At 41.4% G+C, this 14373-nt stretch overlaps 1 protein-coding gene across 6 annotated transcripts in view; it reads left to right on the top strand.

Moving 5' to 3' along the window:
• LOC101106326 (adhesion G protein-coupled receptor E3-like) overlaps positions 1–14373 on the top strand; it is a 142939-nt gene that overhangs the window by 80026 nt on the left and 48540 nt on the right. For 2 of the 6 annotated variants that reach the window (XM_042250048.2, XM_060416302.1), the window contains exon 2: positions 10793–10843. The exons of 1 other annotated variant lie outside the window; for it this stretch is intronic. In XM_042250048.2, the coding sequence (XP_042105982.1) occupies positions 10793–10843 (51 nt within the window). Of the gene's footprint in view, positions 1–6744; positions 6805–10792; positions 10844–14276; positions 14325–14373 lie in introns of those variants that run through there. 3 more of the 6 variants (XM_060416303.1, XM_042250047.2, XM_042250052.2) reach the window with 3 other exon arrangements.

Below are 14373 nucleotides of genomic sequence, written 5' to 3'. Positions count from 1 at the left end.
TTTCTTTTGGCAGATATATTGCTAAGTATTTTATTCTTTTCATTGCAATGGTGAATGGAATTGTTTCCTCAATTTCTCTTTCTGTTTTCTCATTGTTAGTGAATAGGAATGCAAGGGATTTCTGTGTGTTGATTTTATATCCTGCAAATTTACTATATTCACTGATTAGCTCTAGTAATTTTCTGGTGGAGTCTTCAGGGTTTTCTATGTAGAGGCTCATGTCATCTGCAAACAGTGAGAGTTTGACTTCTTCTTTTCCAATCTGGATTCCTTTTATTTCTTTTTCTGCTCTGATTGCTGTGGCCAAAACTTCCAAAACTATGTTGAATAGTAGTGGTGAGAGTGGGCGCCCTTGTCTTGTTCCTGACTTTAGGCGAAATGCTTTCAATTTTTCACCATTGAGGATAATGTTTGCTGTGGGTTTGTCATATATAGCTTTTATTATGTTGAGGTGTGATCCTTCTATTCCTGCTTTCTGGAGAGTTTTTATCATAAATGGATATTGAATTTTGTCAAAGACTTTCTCTGCATCTACTGAGATAATGATATGGCTTTTATTTTTCAATTTGTTAATGTGGTGTATTATATTGATTGATTTGCGGATATTGAAGAATTTTGTTAAGGATTTTTGCATCTATGTTCATCAGTGATATTGGCCTGTAGTTTTCTTTTTTGTGGCATCTTTGTCAGGTTTTGGTATTAGGGTGATGGTGGCCTCATAGAATGAGTTTGGAAGTTTACCTTCCTCTGCAATTTTCTGGAAGAGTTTGAATAGGATAGGTGTTAGCTCTTCTCGAAAGTTTTGGTAGAATTCAACTGTGAAGCCGTCTGGACCTGGGCTTTTGTTTGTTGGAAGATTTCTGATTACAGTTTCAATTTCTGTGCTTGTGATGGGTCTGTTAAGATTTTCTATTTCTTCCTGGTTCAGTTTTGGAAAGTTGTACTTTTCTATGAATTGTCCATTTATTCCAAGTTCTTCATTTTATTTTCATAGAGTTGCTAATAATAGTCTCTTATGATCCTTTGTATTTCTGTGTTGTCTGTTGTGATCTCTCCATTTTCATTTCTGATTTTGTTGATTTGATTTTTCTCCCTTTGTTTCTTTTGAGTCTGGCTAATAGTTTGTCAATTTTATTTATCTTCTCAAAGAACCAGCTTTTGGATTTGTTGATTTTTTGCTATGGTCTCTTTTTTTTTTTTTTCTGCCCTAATTTTTAAGATTTATTTCCTTCTACTAACCCTGGGGTTCTTCATGTCTTCCTTCTCAAGTTGCTTTAGGTGTTCAGTTCAGTTCAGTTCAGCCGCTCAGTCGTGTCCGACTCTTTGCAACCCCATGAATCACAGCGCGCCAGGCCTCCCTGTCCATCACCATCTCCAGGATTTCACTCAGACTCACATCCATTGAGTCCATGATGCCATCCAGCCATCTCATCCTGGGTCGTCCCCTTCTCCTCCTGCCCCCAATATCTCCCAGCATCAGAGTCCCAATGAGTCAACTCTTCGCATGAGGTGTCCAAAGTACTGGAGCTTCAGCTTTAGCATCATTCCTTCCAAAGAAATCCCAGGGTTGATCTCCTTCAGAATGGACTAGTTGGATCTCCTTGCAGTCCAAGGGACTCGCAAGAGTCTTCTCCAACACCACAGTTCAAATGCATCAATTCTTCAGTGCTCAGCCTTCTTCACAGTCCAACTCTCACATCCATACATGACCACTGGAAAAACCATAGCCTTGACTAGACTGACCTTAGTCAGCAAAGTAATGTTTCTGCTAGAGTTAGGTTATTTTATTTTTTCTTGTTTCTTGAGGTAAGCCTGTATTGCTATGAACCTTCCCCTTAGTACTGCTTTTACAGTGTCCCACAGGTTTTGGGTTGTTGTGTTTTCATTTTCATTCGTTTCTATGCATATTTTTATTTCTTTTTTTATTTCTTCTGTGATTTGTTGGTTTTTCAGCAGAGTGTTGTTCAGCCTCTATATGTTGGGATTTTCAATAGTTTTTCTCCTGTAATTGACATCTAATCTTACAGCATTGTGGTCAGAAAAGATGCTTGGAATGATTTCAATTTTTTTGAATTTACCAAGGCTAAATTTATGGCCCAGGATGTGATATATCCTGGAGAAGGTTCCATGTGCACTTGAGAAAAGGTGAAATTCATTGTTTTGGGGTGAAACGTCCTATAGATATCAATTAGGTCTAACTGGTCTATTGCAGCATTTAAAGTTTGTGTTTCCTTGTTAATTTTCTGTTTAGTTGATCTATCCATAGGTGTGAGTGGGGTATTAAAGTCTCTCACTATTATTGTGTTATTGTTAATTTCCCCTTTCATACTTGTTAGCATTTGTCTTACATATTGTGGTGCTCCTATATTGGGTGCAAATATATTTATGATTGTTATATCTTCTTGGATTGATCCTTTGATCATTATGTAGTGTACATCTTTGTCTCTTTTCACAGCCTTTGTTTTAAAGTCTATTTTTTCTGATATGAGTATTGCTACTCCTGCTTCCTTTTGGTCTCTATTTGCATGGAATATCTTTTTCCAGCCCTTCACTTTCAGTCTGTATGTGTCCTTTGTTTCAAGGTGGATCTCTTGTAGACAACATGTATAGGGGTTTTGTTTTCGTATCCATTCAGCCAGTCTTTGTCTTTTGGTAACCCATTTACATTTAAGGTAATTATTGATAAGTATGATCCTGTTGCCACTTACTTTATTGTTTTGGGTTCTAGTTTATACACCCTTTCTGTGTATCCTGTCTAGAGAAGATCCTTTAGCATTTGTTGGAGAGCTGGTTTGGTGGTGCTGAGTTCTCTCAGCTTTTGCTTGTCTGTAAAGCTTTTGACTTCTCCTTCATATTTGAATGAGATCCTTGCTGGGTACAGTAATCTGGGCTGTAGGTTATTTTCTTTCATCACTTTAAGTATGTCCTGCCATTCCCTTCTGACCTGAAGAATTTCTACTGAAAGATCAGCTGTTATCCTTATGGGAATCCCCTTGTGTGTTATTTGTTGTTTTCCCCTTGCTGCTTTTAATATTTGTTCTTTGTGTTTGACCTTTGTTAATTTGATTAATATGTGTCTTGGGGTGTTTCATCTTGGGTTTACCCTGTTTGGGACTCTCTGGGTTCTTGGACTTGGGTGATTATTTCCTTCCCCATTTTAGGGAAGTTTTCAACTATTATCTCCCCAAGTATTTTCTCATGGTCTTTCTTTATGTCTTCTTCTGGGACTCCTATGATTCGAATATTGGGGCATTTAACATTGTCCCAGAGGTCTCTGAGGTTGTCCTCATTTCTTTCAATTTGTTTTTCTTTTTTCCTCTCTGTTTCCTTTATTTCTACCATTCTATCTTCTACCTCACTTATCCTATCTTCTGCCTTCCTTATTCTACTCTTGGTTCCCTCCAGAGTGTTTTTTATCTTATTTATTGCATTATTCATTATATATTGACTCTTTTTTATTTTTTCTAGGTCCTTGTTAAACCTTTCTTGCATCTTCTCAATTCTTATCTCCAGGCTATTTATCTGTAACTCCAGTTTGTTTTCAATATTTTGGACCATTTTCACTATCATTACTCAGATTTCTTTATCAGGTAGATTCCCTATCTTTTCCTTTTTTGTTTGGTTTGGTGGGCATTTATCCTGTTCCTTTACCTGCTGGGTATTTCTCTGCCTTTTCATCTTGTTTATATTGCTGTGTTTGGGGTGGCCTTTCCGTATTCTGGTAGTTGGTGGTTCCTCTTTATTGTGGAGGTTCCTCACAATGGGTGGGGTTGGATGGGTGGCTTGTCAAGGTTTTCTGGTTAGGGAAGCTTGTGTCGGTGTTCTGGTGGGTGGAGCTGGATTTCTTCTTTCTGGAGTGCAATGAAGTGTCCAGTAAGAAGATTTGAGATATCAGTGGGTTTGGTGTGACTTTGGTCAGCCTGTGTATTGAGGCTCAGGGTTATGTTCCTGTGTTGGTGGAGAATTTGCATGGTATGTCTTGCTCTGGAACTTGTTGGCCCTTGGGTGGTGCTTGGTTTCAGTGTAGGTATGGAGGTGTTTGATGAGCTCCTATCAATTAATGTTCTCTGGAGTCAGGAGTTCTCTGGTGTTCTCAGGATTTGGACTTAAGTCTCCTGCCTCTGGTTTTCAGTCTTATTCTTACAGTAGCCTCAAGACTTCTCCATCTATACAGCACCAATGATAAGACATCTAGGTTAATGATGAAAAGTTTCTCCACAGTGAGGGACACCCGGAGGGGTACACAGAGTTCCATGGAGAAGAGAAGAGGGAGGAGGGAGATAGAGGTGACCAGGAGGAGAAGAGGGGGAATCAAAAGGGGAGAGAGCAAGCTAGCCAGTAATCACTTCCCTATGTGCTCTCCACAGTCTGGATCCCTTAGAGATGTTCACGGAGTTACACAGAAAAGAGAAGAGGGAGGAAGGAGACAGAGGTGGCCAGGAGGATAAAAGGGGAATCAAAAGGAGAGAGACAGATCCAGCCAGTAATCAGTTCCCTAAGTGTTCTCCACAGCCCAGAACACACAAAGAGGTTCATCGAGTTGGGTAGAGAAGAAAAGGGGGAGGGGGGAGATAGAGGCGACCTGGTGGAGAAAAAGGAGAGTCAAAAGCAGAAAAGAGCAATCAGGCCAGTGATCTCGCTCCCAAGTAAAAATGGGTACTGAAGATTGGGTTCTTAAAGGTACAAATTTGATAACAAATGCCAAAAAGCAAAGATTAAAAATCTTGAGTAGAGGTTCAGTTCAGTTCAGTTCAGTTCAGTCGCTCAGTCGTGTCAGACTCTTTGCGACCCCATGAATCGCAGCATCTCAAAAATACAATATTAAAACAAACAAACAACAACAACAAAAAGTCACAGAAATTATAAAATATTATATATGCGAAGTTTGCTTTAAAAATAGGGAGTTTCTTTCCTTTTTTTGCAAGGTAATTATAGGTGATAAAGATGAAAATTAAAGGAGTAATGGGGACTTAAAAATAACAAAAAATAAAATATTTTTTTCCAAAGTATACACTTTATTGATACTTAGTGCTACAATTTTTGTGTTACATTAGCTCATTCGTTAAAATATTTTTTCATCACTTTGCAGAAATATACCATATTCATTATATCATCACTGTCCATTTCCTCCACCCCATCATGTGTCAACCTGTAGTCTATGTTTTGAGTCTGTGAATTTTCTTGTTATGGATATAGTGTATAACTGAACTCATAGTATTGCCACGTTTGTTTCTAACTTCTTTCACCTAGTATGTTTTGGAGGTTTATCTAAGTTACAGTATGTATCAGTACTTTGTTTTTCTCTTTTATGGCCGCATAATTTTCTATTTTATGTACATATGATAATTTTTTATTCATTCATGTATTGTTAGACATCTGTGTTGTTTACCTTTGGGTCTTACGAATGATGTTTCTTCATGGACATGTTTTCATTTTCATTGAATATATTCCTAAGGGTGGAATTGATGAAATGTGGTAATTTTATGTCTAACATTTTGTGGGGTTTTGTTGTTTGTTTTGTTGTTGTGTTGGTTTTTTTACTTTATTTTACTTTACAATACTGTATTGGTTTCGCCATACATCAACATGAATCCACCACGGGTGTACATGAGTTTCCCCCTCCTATCTCTCTCCCCATACCATCTCTCTGGGTCAACCCAGTGCACCAGCCCCAAGTATCCTGTATCCTGCATCAAACCTAGACTGGCGATTCGTTTCTTACATGATATTATACATGTTTCAATGCCATTTTCCCAAATCATCCCACCCTCTCTCTCTCCCACAGAGTCTAAAAGTCTTTTCTATACATCTATGTCTCTTTTGCTGTCTCACATACAGGGTTATCATTACCATCTTTCTAAATTCCATATATATGTGTTAGTATGCTGTACTGGTGTTTTTCTTTCAGGCTTACTTCACTCTGTATAATCGGCTCCAGTTTCATCCACCTCATTAGAACTGAATCAAATGTATTCTTTTTAATGGCTGAGTAATACTCCATTGTGTATATGTACCACGTATCATTTAAAAATTATAATAGTAAAAATATATCTAAGACTTTCTCTGGAGCTGTTGTGGACAGTGTGAGGTCAGTTCATTTTCAGATAGTTTCTTGGTCCGGCCTGTACTTCTCACGGTCTATAGGCCCCTTCCTATGTAGTTGGTGCTAACTACAGGGTTTTAATCTATTGCACCTGTCACTTCCCAAGCGGTCCCCTCTGCTTATTTTAGCTTCTTCTGTTTGCTGGTCTCTTCAGTGTCTAATTTTCGCCCTGACACAAGGGGCACGGTGGTGGTCACTTTTTTTTTTTTAGACTCGCTTGTTCAGTCGTGCTTTGGGGAGGGAGGAACACTACAAACAAATATCACTGGCGTGTGTTCACAGTGATTCAACCACACTGGGTCTGCCCCTGCTCATGGCGTGTGTGCTTTCCCAGTCTACACTGCTCAGACTCTACGTTGCTCTGCCGGGAACTGTCTGCTATGGGACCTGGTTTGCATGCACTTCCCAGGTCTAAGACACTCCGGTTCAGGTTCTTGGGTACCCCACAAAGGCACAGACTTGATTGGGCCTGCGTTTTGCGCCCGTCCCAGGTCCGAGCAGCCCATCCCCGTGACCAGCTCCTTGGTGTGCGCAGTCACCCCCAGTTGAAGGCTGAGACTTATCCCCTCCCCCATCCCAGACGCTAGGTTTTCTGGGTGTACAATGGGCGCGCCTTGTGTCTCTTCTGGGAAGCTGATCTCTGGCTGCGACCCTCCTGGCTGATGTCGACCGTCCAGAATCCCAAGAAGTCTTGCTTGCAGGTTGGTATAGGATGCCTCTCTGGGGTCGCGATTGCCCCCTTCCGGCTCTGGCTGCCCTCGCCTGCCTGTCTCCAGTGGGGGATGGGCCGGTCCGCAGCCAGCTAGCTCTGCTCAATCCTTTGTTCTTTGAGAGTGCCTGGCGGTGGTTAGGGCTTTTTGCTGGGATCCAGGATTGCAGGATAGCTATCCCACAGTCTGGGTTGCTATCTCAAGCTAGTTCCCTCAGATTGCCCTCAGGGCAGTCAGGCCCGGTCCATATCCTAAACAATGCCGCCCACTCGTCCGTGTCCCTCCCCTGCTTGCTAGTGGGGGATGCCAGCATCTGGGCTGTTGCACCACAGGGAGTTGCTGTTAGACACGTCATCTGTGGGGTTTAATTATTTATTTTCCCTCCCAGTTAGTTTGCCCTCTGAGATTCCAAGGCTCACCACAGACCCACCGCAGAGAGTGTTTTGGAAACTTCTGGTATTTGGAAACTTCTCTCCTTTTTAAGACTCCCTTCCCGGAATGGATCTCCATCCCTACCTCTTTTGTCTCTCTTTTTATCTTATTTTGTCCTACCTCCTTTAGAAGACAAGGGGCTGCTTTTCTGGGTGCCTGATGTCCTCTGCCAGCATCCAGAAGTTGTTCTGAGGAATTTGCTCGGCTCTCAAATGTTCTTTCGATGTATTTGTGGGGGAGAAAGTGGTCTCCCATCCTATTCCTCCACCATCTTAGTGGTTTGCTCTTTTAAACCATGGCTGAGGTATGTCTCCTATGGAAATACCTGGAGGAATTAAGATGGGGGCAATTTCAACATGATTTCATCAGGCAATGGGTCTCTTCAAACCTTGCAATCTCTTATATTCCGTCATACAAGGATAGGATCAAAGTGAACTTCTGGGGTGGTTTTTGCACTGTACTGTCATGTCCTACTCTTTGCGACTCCATGGAGACGAGAACCTGGCGAGCTACAGTCCACCGGATTTTTCAGTCACGAATACTGGAGCAGGTTGCCGTTTCCTTCTCTAGGAGATCTTTGCCACCTCGTCTCCTGCAGCTTCTGCATTAGCAGGCGGATTCTTTACCACTGAGCCAACTGGGAAACCCTTGCAAAACACGAATCTCTTGTAAGAATGGATTTTTTCGTGTCAGGGCCAGACTTTTGACATGGAAAGCTGTCCCGTGCTCATTTTTCTTCCTGAAACTGAGATGAATTCTTCCGGATCCATTTGCTTAGCGAGTCAAAATTCCGCCTGGGTCTCACCTTATTGGTGTTTCTTGGCTCATATCAGACAGCTGAGCTGCGTGTGGACGGCGCCCCCTGGTGCTCACATATGGATGGGGCAAAGCATGCAAAGGCCTCATAACACTGAAACGTTTCTCTTTCAATCTGAATGTCCCATGACAGGAACTGAAAACTGATAAGGACTCTTAGTCTGTTCCAGAGAGATCATATTTGCTTCCTACTCCTAATTTTGGAAGCCCCAACCTGTACTATATAAAACATTAAAATTGTTCCTCATTCCATGCTATGTGGGTTTTGTTTTGTTTTATGGGGTTTTTTTGCTAAAATTACCAAGAGGATTTTTAGAATTATTGCCCAGGATAAACTCATTTAATTATCCAAGCCTTATGATTTTTTTGTTTTTTTTGGCAGCACTGGGCAGCTTGCAGGATCTTAGTTTCTGGGTTAGGGTTCAAACTGAGCCCCTCAGCAGTGAAAGCGTGGACTCCTAACCACTGTTCAGTTCAGTCGCTCAGTAGTGTCCGACTCTTTGCAACCCCCTGAACAGCAGCACACTAGGCCTCCCTGTCCATCACCAGCTCCCGGAGTCCACCCAAACCCATGTCCATTGAGTCGGTGATGCCATCCAGCCATCTCATCCTCTGTCATCCCCTTCTCCTGCCCTCAATCTTTCCCAGCATCAGGGTCTTTTCAAATGAGTCAGTTCTCCACATCAGGTGGCCAAAGTATCGGAGTTTCAGCTTCAACATCACTCCTTCCAATGAACACCCAGGACTGATCTCCTTTAGGATGGACTGGTTGGATCTCCTTGCAATCCAAGGGACTCTCAAGAGTCTTCTCCAACACCCCAGTTTAAAAGCATCAATTCTTCAGTGCTCAGCTTTCTTCACAGTCCAACTCTCACATCCATACATGACCACTGGAAAAACCATAGCCTTGACTAGATGGACCTTTGTTGACAAAGTAATGTCTATGCTTTTTAATATGCTATCTAGGTTGGTCATAACTTTCCTTCCAAGGAGTAAGCATCTTTTAATTTCTTGGCTGCAATCACCATCTGCAGTGATTTTGTAGCCCAGAAAAATAAAGTCAGCCACTGTTTCCACTGTTTCCCCATCTATTTGCCATGAAATGATGGGACCAGATGCCATGATAGTTTTCTCAATGTTGAGCTTTAAGACAACTTTTTCACTCTCTTCTTTCACTTTCATCAAGAGGCTCTTTAGTTCTTCTTCACTTTCTGCCATAAGGGTAGTGTCATCTGCATATCTGAGTTTATTGATATTTCTCCCAGCAATCTTGATTCCATTTTGTGCTTCATCCAGCCCAACGTTTCTCATGATGTACTCTACATATAAGTTAAATAAGCAGGATGACAATATACAGCCTTGACATACTCCTTTTCCTATTTGGAACCAGCCTGTTGTTCCACGCCCAGTTCTAACTGTTGGTTCCTGACCTGCATATAGGTTTCTCAAGAGGGAGGTTACGTGGTCTGGTATTCCCATCTCTTGAAGAATTTTCCACAGTTTGTTGTGATCCACACAGTCAAAGCCTTTGGCACAGTCAATAAAGCAGAAGTAGATGTTTTTCTGGAACTCTCTTACTTTTTCAATGATCCAGCAGATGTTGGCAATTTGATCTCTGGTTCCTCTGCCCTTTCTAAAACCAGCTTGAACATCTGGAATTTCATGGTTCACGTATTGCTGAAGCCTGGCTTGGAGAATTTTAAGCATCACTTTACTAGCATATGAGATGAGTGCAATTATGCAGTAGTTTGAGCATTCTTTGGCATTACCTTTCTTTGGGATTGGAATGAAAACTGACTTTTTCCAGTCCTGTGCCCAAGGCTGAATTTTCCAAATTTTCCAAATTTGCTGGCATATTGAGTGCAGCACTTTCACAGCATCATCTTTCAGGATTTGAAATCGCTCAACTGGAATTCCATCACCTCCACTAGCTTTGTTCATAATGATGCTTCCTAAGCCCCACTTGACTTCACATTCCAGGATGTCTGGCTCTAGGTGAGTGATCACATCATCATAATTTTCTGGGTCGTAAAGATCTTTTTTGTACAGTTCTTCTGCATATTCTTTCCACCTCTTCTTAATATCTTCTACTTCTGTTAGGTCCCTACCATTTCTGTCCTTTATTGAGCCCATCTTTGCATGAAATGTTCCCTTGGTATCTCTAATGTTCTGTGAAGAGATCTCTAGTCTTTTCCCATTCTGTTGTTTTCCTCTATTTCTTTGCATTGATCACTGAGGAAGTCTTTCGTATCTCTCCTTGCTATTCTTAACCACTGTACTGCCAGAGAATTCCCCAACTCCTATGACTTTTATGAAACACTTGTCAAGCGAGAAAACCTAACTTATGTATTATTTTCAAATAGAATAGACTGCTAATGAATGTCAAATTCAAGAAGTGATGAAGTTGTATAATTCTGCCTATATACCTGCAAAAGGCATTAAAGTGAACATTTATTCATCTTTCTAAGCTTTCCCCTAAAACGGGATAAAACATCCATTTTTTCCTTGAAGTCTCAAAAATATTTTCATGGATCTATGAACATTTGTTTACCCTGATCAGCATACTTTTAACTCTCAGTGATCACTAGTGAGCCAAAATTACGTTGGGTGTGTCCAATGTGTTTGGGGAAACAAGAGCTATTTGGGGAAAAAAAAGCAAAGTCAGCCTCAATAGATTCAGGTCACTGGAGTATTTAAAAAAATTAAACTCCCCTTCTGTTTTCTCTCCCAGGACTTTCCTGTTTGATTTTCTTCCTGAATATTCCTAACTCATCATTCCAAGGTATGTGGGTGATGGGCAGAAATAATCTGGAATAGTTTGTGTAGTTTGTGTTTCTGTAGATGCTTCCAGTTTGTTGGTGTTTTTTTTTTTACTGCACCCCAAGGCATGTGGGACCCTAGTTCCCTGACCAGGGATCAAACCCACAGCCCCTGCACTGGAAGGCAGAATCTTAACCACTGGACCACCAGGAAAGTCCCTATAGATGTTTCTTTACAGAGCAGTTTGGGGATAAGCAGAACAAGTTTTGCTCTCCCCAAATTCAGACTTAAAAAGAGAAATATGGAAATGGTAAGCATTTCCTCAAATTCATGTAACTCTCCAAGTAATTCTAGCCCTCACAGTTTTTCCCACCACACTAAAGTTATGACACTTAAAAAGAAATAGCTTGGGGCTTCCATGGTGGCTCAGATGGTAAAAAGAAATCGTTTTATTGTCTTATTCTTACTGTGTAACTGAGGCTGTTTACACAAAGAATCCACAAAAATCAGGAGAACAATTATATAGAAACAATAAAGAGAAAACCGTTCTTTTTACTATGGTACTTGTATATATGCACTTTTACCTACATATGTACGTATATATATATTCACATACCTAGGTCTCCTACATGGCCGGCAGATTCTTTATCACTGAGCCACCGTGGAAACCCACAAGACGTAAGAGCCACAGTAAAAAGAGTCATCATCTTTTATTATTTCCATGTAACTTGTGTGGGTTCTTTGTGTGGATAGCCTGTGTATGTTAAATAGTATGTACATAAATATTAATATGTATTTACACACATAAAGAGATACAGATATAGACAGATTTGATAAATACAGATGTGACTTTGTATGTATTATTTTACCAAATATGCTCACAGTTTATAGTGTTTTACAACATGCATTTATTTCCCCTAGTATATCCTGAATATCTCTTCTTGTCAATCAGACGTAGCATTTTGTTTTGTTAATATACCACAGTTTATTGGTCCATTATCCTGTTGATGGACACCTGACTCTTCGATGGTTGACAACGATGAATAGGGCTGCTGTGAACATTCTTGTACAAGTCTTTCTGTGGATGTATGTTTTCATCTGGGAGGGGATTTTCTTGGGGAAATTTCTCTAAGAGTAATCACTGGGTCATAGGATGACCAAATATGTAGAATTATTTTCTTCATCTTGCAAATAATAAAAATGAAAGCAAAAAAAGCAATCCAGCCTGGGGAACTGCAAGTTAAAAATCACAATGAGATTTGCCTCTTGGTCCAATGGTTAAAACTCTATGCTTCCACTGAAGGGGTTACAGATTTGATCCCTGGTTGGAAAACTAAGATCCCACATACCTCAAGGTGTGGCCAAAAAAATAAATGTAATAAATCACAATGAGATCATTGTTATTAGCCTGCCAGGATGGCTAAAATTAAGAAGCAGACAGTACCAAATGTTGGCAGGGATGTGTAGTAACCAGAATTCTCATAGATTGTTGTTGGTATTTAGTTGCTGAGTCGTGTCTGACTCTTTGTGACCCCACAGACTGCAACACATCAGGCTTCCTGTCCTTCACTGTGTCCCAGAGTTTGCTCAAACTCATGTCCACTGAGTCAGTGGTGCCATCCAACCATCTCATCATCTGTTGCCCCCCTTCTCCTCCTGCCCTCAATCTTTCCTAACATCAGGGTCTTTCCAGTGAATCAGGTCTTGGCATCAGGTGGCCAAAGGACTTGAGCTTCAGCTTCAGCATCAGTCCTTCCAATAAATATTCTTTCTTTAAGATTAACTGGTTTGATCTCCTTGCTGTCCAAGGGACTCTCAGAGGCCTTCTCCAGCACATAGATTGTTACTGGAGGATAAAATAGTACAACACCTCTATGGATAAAGTGGTTAAGATTCCCCGCTTCCTCCGCATGGAGCACAGGTTCAATCCCTGTTCTCGAAACTAAGATCCCATACACTGTGCCTTGTGGCCATTATAAAGAGTAGTAAGGAGTTCATATTTAGTAGGAGATTGTCCTGAGACATTCCTATTTATTTATATTCATATTTAGTAGGAGATTGTCCTGAGACATTCCCATTTATTTATATTCATATTTAGTAGGAGATTGCCCTGAGACGTTAACCACTTAAGATTACATTTTTTATTATTTATTTATGTTATTTTTGGATGTCGTGGGTCTTCTTTGCTGTGCAGGCTTTTCTCTAGTTGTGGCGAGTGGGGGCTACCCTCTAGCTGCAGTGTTCAGGCTTCTCACTGCTGTGCCTTCTCTTGTTGTGGAGTGCAGGCTTCTAGGGCACTCAGGCTTTAGTAGTTGCAGCACATGTGGCAAACGGGCTCAGTTGCTCCGAGGCATGTGCAATCTTCCTGGACCAGGGATCAAACCTACATCTCCTGCACTGGCAGGTGGTGGATTCTTTACCACTGAGTCAACAGGGGAGCCCTTGAAATTACATTTTGAACTCAGGGATGATCATTCTATCTCCCTGTTCACTCCTGTCTAGCCTTCCACACCAAGATGGTCTCCATCTCATGACTTGTCCCACTGCTCAAGAAAATCTTCTGCTAGAGACTTCCCTGGCTGTCCAGTGGTTTAGACTCCATGTCTCCAACCCAAAGGACCCAGACTCGTTCTCTGGTTGGGGAACTAAGATCCCACATGCCATGTAGCAGGGCCAGAAAAGAAAAAAAAGCCCACCTTCTGCTAGATTTTCTCATACTTGCCCCCACACTCTGCACTAAGTCGTCTCAGCCACACTTGCCCTGGTCATCCAACAGAATTTCTCTTCCTGACTGCCTCTTAGCCTCTGGCTTCTTTTTTTATTTGTTTGTTTTTAATTGAAGGATATTTGCTTTATGGTATGGTGTTTCTTTCTGCCATACATCAATATGAATCAGCTATCAGTTCAGTTCAGTCGCTCAGTGTCCAAGTGTTTGCTGCCCCATGGACTGTAACACACCAGGTTTCCCTGTCCATCACCAACTCCCAGAGCTTGCTCACACTCATGGGTATACATACGTCCCCTCCTTCTTGAACCTCCCTCCCACCTCCCATCCCATCCCACCCCTCTAGGTTGTCACAGAGCACCAGATTTGAGCTCCCTGCATCATACAGTAACATTTTCACTGGCATTCTAATTTTACATATGGTAACGTATATGTTTCAGTGCTACTTTCTCAGTTCATCCCGCCTCTGGCTTCTTGTCGTGGTTGTTCAGTCGCTCAGTCGTGTCCACTCTTTGACTGCAGCACGCTAGGCTTCCCTTCCCTGTCCTTCACTAACTCCCTGAGTTTGCTCAAACTCATGTCCTTTGAGTTGGTGATGCCATCCAACCGTTTCATCCTGTCACCCCCTTCTCTGTCACCTCCTACTCCTCTTGCCCTCAATCTGGCTTCTTATATTACATCTATTTTCAATCCTTTCCATATGGGATAATTTGTTCCCTTGTCTCCCCAGAAAAATATAATTCTGTGGAACCAGGATCTGGAGTGCTCTCATTAACTGGTGGGTAAGAGAATGATAAACCGAGTGCCAGGAACCTAGGAAGTACTCC

The sequence above is a fragment of the Ovis aries genome, chromosome 5, assembly GCF_016772045.2.
Source record: "Ovis aries strain OAR_USU_Benz2616 breed Rambouillet chromosome 5, ARS-UI_Ramb_v3.0, whole genome shotgun sequence".
Lineage (NCBI taxonomy): Eukaryota > Metazoa > Chordata > Mammalia > Artiodactyla > Bovidae > Ovis > Ovis aries.
This window is presented reverse-complemented; position numbering and strand designations above follow the sequence as displayed.